At 43.2% G+C, this 9,715-nt stretch overlaps 1 protein-coding gene across 1 annotated transcript; it reads right to left on the reverse strand.

Annotated features, from left to right (window-relative positions):
* Positions 1 to 638: 638 nt before the first annotated feature.
* Positions 639 to 7,971, reverse strand: LOC104623519 (F-box/WD repeat-containing protein 8-like). The gene is made up of 5 exons (XM_010290630.1): positions 7,960 to 7,971; positions 7,123 to 7,250; positions 3,331 to 3,504; positions 1,489 to 1,605; positions 639 to 762 (listed from the first exon to the last, which is right to left on the reverse strand). Exons 1-5 carry the CDS (start codon positions 7,969 to 7,971, stop codon positions 639 to 641), a joined length of 555 nt encoding a protein of 184 aa, XP_010288932.1.
* Positions 7,972 to 9,715: the final 1,744 nt, after the last annotated feature.

Consider the following 9,715-nt stretch of genomic DNA (forward strand, 5'->3'; position numbering starts at 1 on the left):
TCCAAGCATCCAGCCTGGCCAAGGCCAACCTTCCCCTCCCTCTTGCCATGATACTCCCCTCTCCCAACCACCGTAACCTTTTGTGCACGGTCCTGTTCCTAGACACATACCGATGCACTCCATGGAAAAGAATGAGCAGCTCATTACAAGGAAGGGAATTTCAAACACATGGCTCAGCAAGATGCTTTTTCCAAGTCCTTGGTGGTTTTTTTCCCCTCTGAGAACAGGCATGAACTCCTCGATGTCCTCCCAGCCTCCCACCACTTTCAGCAGGCTCTCACTTCCCGACCGTGTCCTCTGCCAAGATGAGATCAGCAGCGTTTTTCCCACAAGCAGCAGGAAGGAACATTTTTGTTTACACTGAAGTTTACTGTTCCCCTTCGCTCTTCAGTCTCTCCGTTCCACCTCAGTGGACCTTTGAACATTTGCACAGCAACATGTTTTAGTGATATGCTCCAGGGCAGCCATACTCTCTGTTCTGGTTCATACCCCCAAGTTTTCGGCAAACGCTCAGCCCGTTTGACGCGGCTGCAGCCAACGCCATCTTTTCGGCACTTGTGCCTTGTGGATCTCCTTTTTGTCTTTGGCCATGTACTTGGCGGAGGGTTGGACCACAGAAGCCAAGTTAAGTGAGTTACCTAAATGTTATCATAGGGAACCGCAAGGCCAATGTTGTAGTTGTAACCAGTCACTTCATCGTAGGAACTTTCTACAGCCAGCTGGTCCGCTGAGAACTCATAGGCATAAATGATTCCTCGATGCCTGTACCAAACACAGCCAGGACACACCATTTTACCTTAATTATATATTTCAACAGGGGAGATGAACAAAGTTAGAGATCGCCATAAAGGATCTAAACTCGATGCTTCACAAGCAGAATATAAAAACGCTTCCCTTCTGCCCTAGGGCTGTCTGTGCAGTTGTAACAGAGAAAACTCCCTCCTGCCTCCTTCCAAGGACCCCACCAAGCCCTGGAAACAAACGGTGAATCATTCACTTCAGCACTGCAGAGACATGACTGTCATCTGCTGAAACATTTCTGATCTGTTCAGGAAGGGGGGAGATAAGTACATTGTAGTTTCATAGTTCAATTAGGCATGCTAACAGCCCTCTGAGATGCAAATACCAAAACCTGGAGGTTAAATACCAGTATTAGATACCAGTAGTTCTCCTTTAGGAAGAGATATCATTACTAGTATTTAGAACAAGGAAAGGGCTGCATTCCCCGTCTGGCTTCAGTGGCCTTCACATTCCCCCGCTGAAAAAGAAATGCTTTTTTGTTGTGCTGAGAAGTAAATAAAGAGCCAATTCATCAATGGTTTTGAAAGCCTTATCTTTAAACTTTTTTAAATTTATTTTTTAAATGCTATACCTTCTCTATTACTGCTCTGCATCATGACTCAGGTGCTTAGTGCGCATTTAAAAATATGTAATAAAGCAGATCTTTGCAGTGTCAAAAACTCTACCCTTCAGAGCTGGCTTACTCACTTGCGGTGCACGGTAAGGTCATCATCTATGATGCTGGCGCCTCGGGGAGTTTTCTCATCGGGGATGTTCGCAGTGATGAGGCTATGAGAATTAAACCATACGTGGCGGACTGGATGTCTGAAAAATAACCCACAGCACTGGGTGAGATGCCACCTGAATTACGACTCCTAAAATCCAAGTGCAGTAAAGGAATCGCTCTGGATTAAACGAGAATTCATTTAAATCAGCACCCTCTCTATGGCCAGAGGCCGGGAATCTGCATCTTTGGCTCTCCTCCTCGTGTCTGGAGCAGATAAACACAGCTTTTATCCCCATCTAGTGGGCTGTTACCAGAACACACGTGGAGGCCAGAAAATATTTTAGACCCTTGACAGGTTGCCTACTTGCTTTGCTGCTTTAAAGACTGCAGCAGCACACTCCTAGGAAGAGCAGGATGCTTCCTAAAATGAAGGATGGGGACACCCAGGACCCTCACAGCCCCAGGCACTGAGCCATGGCTGATGTAAAAATGCACTGCATGGCACAAGCTGAGAGGTCTGGTCTTCATTGCTGTTCCTCTCACTGGTGAATAAACTAACCCTGAAGCATTGTAACAGCATTTACTGTTCAAGCAGGAGTTACTTATCTTCAGAGATTAAAATGGCTCATCTCCACAACCCTAACGTGTCTCCTGTCATCTCCCTTAGCTTCTGCCCTTGCTTGCCATCCGTGACACTGGGCTGTAGGTATGGGTAACGCCACACACACAGAGTCTTATCTATGAAGGCCTTTTTGATTGAAGTGATGCCTTTGATTCCTGTATAGATTAAACAGTATTTTAAATGTTTAGTCTAATGGTTTCATTTTTAGTACACCCCCAAAGCTCATCTCTCCACTGCCTGCCCTCCTTCTTGGCATGCTCATTAGTGCTGCTCCAGGAGACAATCAATGCAATATTGTCCTTAATGCATCAGCCGCATCGCAACGGGCTTTATAATTCGCAGGGTCAAAAGAGAAGGAGATACCTGCTATTAATCAATGACAACTCCAACTTGAACTTCTCTGACTGTAAATACCTCATCTAGCTCCTCTTTGGGGAAGATGCATTAAACAAAAAAAAAAGATCAGGATTTATCTGTTCATCTTATTAAGGGTATCACTTAGACTTACATGGGGCTAAATCCTTCAGGTCTTCATTCAGACAAAGCTAACTCCCTGGGAATTGTGCCTTCATCAGGAAAGCATAATTTGGCTGTAGCAACTAACAGTCTTCTGTCAAGTCCAGGATACTGATCTCTGCTTGTACTTTCAGTACTGTACTTGTGCTTTCAGTACAAACCGGTATTTTAATATTTAAATGAGTTTAAATACCAGCCTGGCTTTGATCCTTACCGCTAAGGGAATGAGTGAATGAGGTGAACAGAAACACGGGTATCGTGTAAGGATCTAGCGGATAGAGACAGCCAGAACCAGTCACTCTGAAGACAACAGCCCCAGCATTTAAAATCCAAGGTTCAATAAAGTAAACACTGGTTAGGGAAAGGGCAGGGAGAAGACATTAACTGAACTTCATGGAACATCCAGGGGAAAAAATTTCCACGCTCCCTTGTGCTGACTGAAGCGCTTTTTAACTAATGAGTAAAAAGCCTACGACAGCTAAAGGGCACACACAGAAACACGCACAAGACTCCAGGCGAGGAGACAATCTGTTCCCAAATCACATGAAAACTAAACAGAACTCTCAGAAGCTTTAGGCATGGGCATGATATCATTCTGGTCCTGGATCATCCCATTCCCACATTCCTCCTGTCAGCCAGACCCAATAAACACCCTTGCAATAGGACCCCACACAAACAAAATTACCTGGCGTGCATTTCCCAAAGCTTGGTGCCCATCCGCTGGTCCCACACACACACCAAGCCCTCTTCTCCTCCACTGACAATCTTCCAGTCATCCATCTGGACCGCAGACACTCCTAACTGGTGGGCATAGAGGGAGCACAAAGACTCGCTTTTGCGGAGATCAAATACTCTGACCCTAAAAGAAAGCAAATAAAGAAGAGAGAAAACCAGATGTGGATCTGCAGCCTGTGCGTTCCGAGAGCACAAGTACTTTTGGGGCTATGAAAATAGGTCTATGACGGCAGTAGTCCCACGGCCACTACGGGGCCAGAAATCCACTACGGTTGACACTTGTCACCACTAAATTTTCACTCTGACTTCTACTATCAAAGACTTTTGAGGCAGACTTCTCCCACTGCACAGGGCCTCTCTGTCTCTTTACAAGTCGTAGGTGATACAAAACAAGTGAAATTTGGAAAAAGCTCTTCTATCTGTCCTCCCAAAACATTAGCAATGCCATGAGGCATAAAGTACCGTGTTTTGGGCACACTTGCTAACACGTCCTACCGCCTGGTACCTAACCCACGGCCACTATGGCCGAGGGGTAATATTATTATGAGGATCAAGGAAAAGGAAGAGACTAAATGCGTGGCAATTCAAAAGACAAGTCACGGGTATTGTAGGTTTATATGCCTGAGTTCATGACCAATATTGAACCAAAGCTGTCCACAAGCACCCAGCAATTAGTATCCCTTCTGATTTCAAAAATGCAATTACTGACCGTGGGCAGCTTTTAGGTACATCTGGTTTTCAGAAATTATTCACCACTCAGACTAAGTATTTTGAAGAGAAATGTATCGAAGACTCAGCTAGAAGCAGAACTGTAGAAAAGGAGCTTAGGATTTTAACCACTGCAACACGTCCACAAAAGCAGTTAAAGCTAATGGCGTTAATTTTTAAACCCAGCACGTATCACAAAGGAGTATGTTGTTTGATCCTTATATATCAAGATTAAGAGATAAAGCAAAGTACATAAACAAACTAAATGCAGCAAGTAAAAACAGAAGTAAATGGGAAATACTGATCTCAGATTTGAAAAGAAGCCAGAGAAAGTTCCTCCCAGCTGATGGCTATCAAAAATTAAACCATCAGGTACACATTAATTCCAGAAAAGGCCAAAACACACTTGTTCCAACACATTAACTGTACTTTATTCCATACCCCTGCTACGAACCTAATGGTGTTGCAAGTCTTTCCTTTTCCTTTCTCAAGCGGAGATTGCATCATATGATTTTACAAATAACACATTTCAGCAACTGAAATAGAAGGCAACAGAACGGTCCAAAACTCCAACAGAGCAACATCCATCTGACACGCAGACAAACACGCTGGAACAGAGCGAGGAGCACGCTTTGTGTGGCTCCGCAGTCGCCCTTAGGAAAACCCCTCCACAACAGTTGCTGATGGTGAAAAGGACTTCTTGCTTTCTCCAACTCCAGCAGAGAGACGCTTTGGCTACATATCAGAGCTATGCTTTGGGTAAGGATGGGGTATTTTGGAAGTGTTCACACCCGCCGCTCTCCCTGTCTTACTGCATGTGTTCTGCACGGCAATCAAAGCTTCTTCTGTTTGGTAAGCACAGTTGGAAACGAAGATCTGATTGTGTCCTGGTTATTTCATTAGCAAGGGACCAGGTTTCAGGCAGGTGTCTGTTCTGGCACACCCTTGGAAGAATTAGAGGCACACTTGAGTTGTTTAGATGCATTTAAAAAAAAAAAAAGCCACAACAAAAAGCAGAAAAGCATTTTGCAAGTCCAACGTGATGCTCTAACGCGGACCTGGCATGGCCCTCCATCCCCTGCCTCAACAGCCGGGCTCAGTGGGAGCACATCAGATTCATCCACGTTCAAGGGAGCTGCAAAGAAGGCGTTCTCGTGACCAGGCTTTGACTCTCCTGTTAGACTACCTTAGAAGTAAACTCACTTGCCTTTAGGAGAGCATGAAATACATGTTTCGACCCACACTTTTCAGCAATCTTATGTACTGGGCTTGCTGTATGTTTGCTTTCTCAATGCTATTCACCATCTTAGGCTCCACCAAGAAAAAGGCTGCTGTTGGGCAGTGCATCAGCACACGCTCCCCGTTATCAGAGCTCTTGCCAGTGTGAAGCACAGCTAAGTCATCAAATACATCAGCAATGTTTTGGGAGTATTTTTTGATGGAAAGAGATTTTATAGGCCTTACCAAAAACATTTCACTTCAACAGGGTGGTCGGCGTTACTTTTCAAAATCGTGGCTTTGAATAAAAGAATAGCATATACTAGTAAAATTGTGAAAGTGCTGTATTTAATTCCAGCAATACATTTCCTCACTTGCCATCAGGAGTTTGAACTCGTACGGCAAAGTCCCTATTTAGTACACTTGCTCCATAATAAGCCTACAGAGGTTCACGCCACATCCCACCTGTGATGCCCAGCACCTACTAACACCCTTCACACAGCACCACATGAGGAACTGATCTCTGAGATACGGGTGGTCTTGTCTCTTAGATGCCAAACTTACTTGCTGAACTATTGATTCCTAACTTCTTGCTATTTCAGTGATAGCCAACCCCTGAACACGGTCAATGCTTGAGCTGAAAAACTGAAAAGCTTTCTGGAAGGGAAAGGGCACAGACATGTACTCCAGTATGAAGGGAGTAAATTTAAAGCTCACTTAAAGGTTATCAACTTTATCTCTCCCATCATTGTGCAAGAGATCAAAATTGGAGGTAGTTTTACTGGGGTGCTTTGGAAAAATCAATTATCTGCTTTTAGAGGAAAAAAAACTCCCAAGTATTCAATTACACGTGTCAAACTTCAGATATTTCCTTCATCCTCTTTGCTGAGAAAGTGTGAGGTTTGGTTGCACTGCCTATTCACTGAGAAGGAAGAAAAAAAAAAAGCTGTTTGACAAAATAATCATTTTTACAAGCTGCTGCACTGGCGGGACAGAGGTCTGGGATTTGGCAAAGGGAAGTATCCGCCTTACAATCTGATACCCACCACCACACCAGACCACCACCTGCAGCCTGATGCCCAGTGCAGAAAGGAGGAAGGAAGGAAGAGGGAGCCATTAGAGACTGGCTCCTCGCCACCCCACATCTCCTTTGGTGCACTGGATCAGACCCCACAAATAACTAGCCAAAAAAAGAAAATCTAAAAATTGGACTCAAAGGGTCTTTTTAAGCACTTTAATCCTTTCGCACTGACTGTTCCCAGCGCGTCCATTCCTGGCACCAGATATTGTGCTGGGAAAATCCTACTCCCCAAGCCAAGGAGTTAAAGAGAAAGCTGCTAATCAGCTAAATAGAAGCTGGAATCTGTTCATATGAAAGTCTCTTTTTTTTGTCACCTGAGGGACATCACAGTGTTCCGAAATACACTCTTGACATCATTTGGCAGACGGACCCATCTCATCCTACATGATTCATCCCTTAGGTTATTTTTTTAATATCAGAAAGTGAGCTTTTAAATGCCAAACTAATTTTGCGGGTGGTGGTGGGGAAGTGGAAGATATTCCAAGTGGTCTCGCTGGGCTGTACACCAACTGCGTCCACCAAATGGCTTAAAAAGAAAGTCTTCCCATGGAGCTTTCTGAAACAAAGCAAACTGGCAGACACATCCAACTATTACCTAATATTTTGTTCCTGAAGATCACGCAGGCTGCATTTGAAACATTAGAGGAGAAACAAATTCTAGCAGGTCCAGATGTAGGACAGCAGGACAGGAAGTAAGCTAATTTGAGAGGGGTTACAGCTCTTGGTAGTACCTACCTTCTGTCTTTATTGCCTGTAACAAGCATGTTTGGAGGACTGTTCTGGAGGTTGACACACGTAAAGTCACCTAGCGAGTTGCCCATCTTCTTCAGACACTGACTTGTTTCCAGATTGTAAAGAAGAATCTGTCACAGAAAGAACAAACACCAGCTAAATGTAGCATGAGCACAACTACATTTTGCTGCAGCATAAAGTACAGCAGGGTTATTACCATCAGAGACGGTTTGCAGGACTTATTTCTCAATATGGTAATACATAACCAAGATACAGATCTACCTCTATTAAAGAAGGGCAACAACACCCTCAGAAATAAGGAAATCCACTTGCACAACGGAATGCATCAAGAAGCAGGGATGCACGGCTCTTGCTGACCAGTACCAGATCGGCAGAGCGCTCGGGCAGGCAAAGCAAGCCATACAGATTTTCTCCAGGTCAAATTTTTAGGGCTTACATGGAAAAGCAAATAGTTTCTTCATCAATTTTAATATTTGAAAGAGTAGCAGAAGTAAACAGAATCAACATTTAGAAGGTTTAGACAGATGGACTGTGCAAGAAAGATTCAGTCAAATAGAGCAAAAATTGAAGAGCAGAACTGAACATTGACTCAGCGCTGACAGGCCCTGCTGATAGCTTTGGTACAGATCATGTGGCAGAAACAGATTAAGAGGAATATTACATCTGAAGAGGCAGTTCAGATGGGAAAGGAATAAAAACAACTCTGATTTCAAGCAACATCCAAGATGATTCGACCAGAGACTGGAGGAGAGGTAGGAGTTGTTTCCCGTCTGTTCACCCTCCTCTCCTTTGCGCAGCGATCGGTTTAATCACGCTCACCGTCTTTCCCATGGGGCCAGAAGAGATTTATCTGTTTGGGCCTTTCAATTTAGGAGAACAAGTATTTTTAGAAACATAAAAATGTACTGGTCAAAGCCCGCTGGAGCTCAGCACAGTACCTGGTCTTACGTAACTTCAAAAAGTTATTAAATTTCACGGTGATGCTCCTTTAATTTAAAAGAAACCTATGACCATGAAAAGAGTAACGGTAGTTAAAACATCAGAAAGAACTTATGGCTTCCATGGCAACATCAGCATGGCTATGTCAACATCACATCAATATTCTTCACTTCTATTTTTCTTAAATCCACTGCATGCTTCATAAATATTACGCTATCTGCACATATTATTTCAACATTTGCCAAAACAGCAATAGTGATGCTGCCCAGCCTTTTACTTCCTACCTGTGCAATTTTAGTAAGCACCTGAAAGGTTGAATTAAGAGAGCAGGAGATCATTTTGTAAGGAACAAAAGTGAAGCTTTAAAAATCTCCAGGAATACTGCAAAGGCAGGCAGAGGATTTGCAGGTTTCCTCCACCTGCCATTTCTCCCCACTAAAGAGCAGGCATGGTTTTATCCAGACATATTATCAGCTCCCTATTAGAATCAACACATTCATACCAGACTTCCTCAGTTGCTTATAATATTTGTAATCTTCCAACTACTTCCCTTACCCAGCCTTGTCTTTGTGAAGCTATCTGCCTCAAATACCAGTTTCTAGCATGCAATTTTTCATCCTTAAGCCCCCAAAAACCAAAGCAATTTTCCCCAAGCTCTGTAAAGCAAGGAAGACTCTACCTTTGCAGGGAGACTTAGGACATAAAAGTTGCTAAAAAATTAATTTAAACTTCCATACCTACGAAAAAGTTGCTACAAACTGCATGGAAATGTTAGTATTCAAGGTAAAGACCAATTTACAGTATGTTCTCGCTTGCAGCACAGCTTCCAACAGCTCGCTAACCAAATCCACAGATAATGACATGCTGGCAAAGGTACTTTGCACAGTTTTCAGTGCAAAGGAAATCAATATCTGTGCCTGGCAACCAAATTTCTACTTGGAAAGTTCTGAACAAAAGATAAAGTCAATAAACTGCTGAATTCAACTTACGAACAATAAATGATCAGGTCAACAGCAACGTATTCCAGCTCCCAGTTGAGCCTCCGAACTGCACATTCCCAGCTGCACGTTAACACTCTGGAGAGGAGAGGGCCAAATGCTGCTTTCTCAAAAGTCCCCTGGGACTAATACTTAAAAGAACATCCATAAACTATTAATTTATCTAAATGACCATAGCTCCCATCTATCCTATAAACATATGATACATACTTGAAAATTCAGTTATGGCCATGAAAGACTGCAATGAAGAATTGCTTCCACATAGCATTTAAAGATTCCCCTGTTTTACAGCGGAGCAAATATTACATATCCTTCTGCTTGCTGTCTCAGTTTTAGACCTGTGGCAATCCTCACATGTAGGTAGCACCAGCTGAAAAATTATTTATTTCTCCTCACGTAACTTGCAGATGGCCACCAATTTAAAGTGTTCCCACCTAAGAAAGAGAATCTATTAAAAAGTAAAGGTTCAGATCCACAAAACTGAAAGAAAAGCTTGTCTTATCTTCTCTTACACCCTCCAATTCCTTCTCTTCTCATGTCAAGCCTCCATTCTTTTAAAGATTGTTGGGTTTGGGTTTTTTTATTTTTATAATGCACATGTGTATTTCTGGTCAGTTAGCCCTACCATTGGAAGAAAG

Source organism: Phaethon lepturus, unplaced genomic scaffold (assembly GCF_000687285.1).
Source record: "Phaethon lepturus isolate BGI_N335 unplaced genomic scaffold, ASM68728v1 scaffold49197, whole genome shotgun sequence".
NCBI classification, from domain to species: Eukaryota; Metazoa; Chordata; class Aves; order Phaethontiformes; family Phaethontidae; genus Phaethon; species Phaethon lepturus.

Excerpts from the sequence above, each read along its gene's own strand:
- LOC104623519 (XM_010290630.1), bottom strand. Across the intron at positions 1,606-3,330 it reads CTTTGGGAAATGCACGCCAG|ACATCCAGTCCGCCACGTAT; the intron begins GTAATTTTGTTT and ends GTTATTTTTCAG. Across the intron at positions 763-1,488 it reads GACCTTACCGTGCACCGCAA|GCATCGAGGAATCATTTATG; the intron begins GTGAGTAAGCCA and ends TGTTTGGTACAG.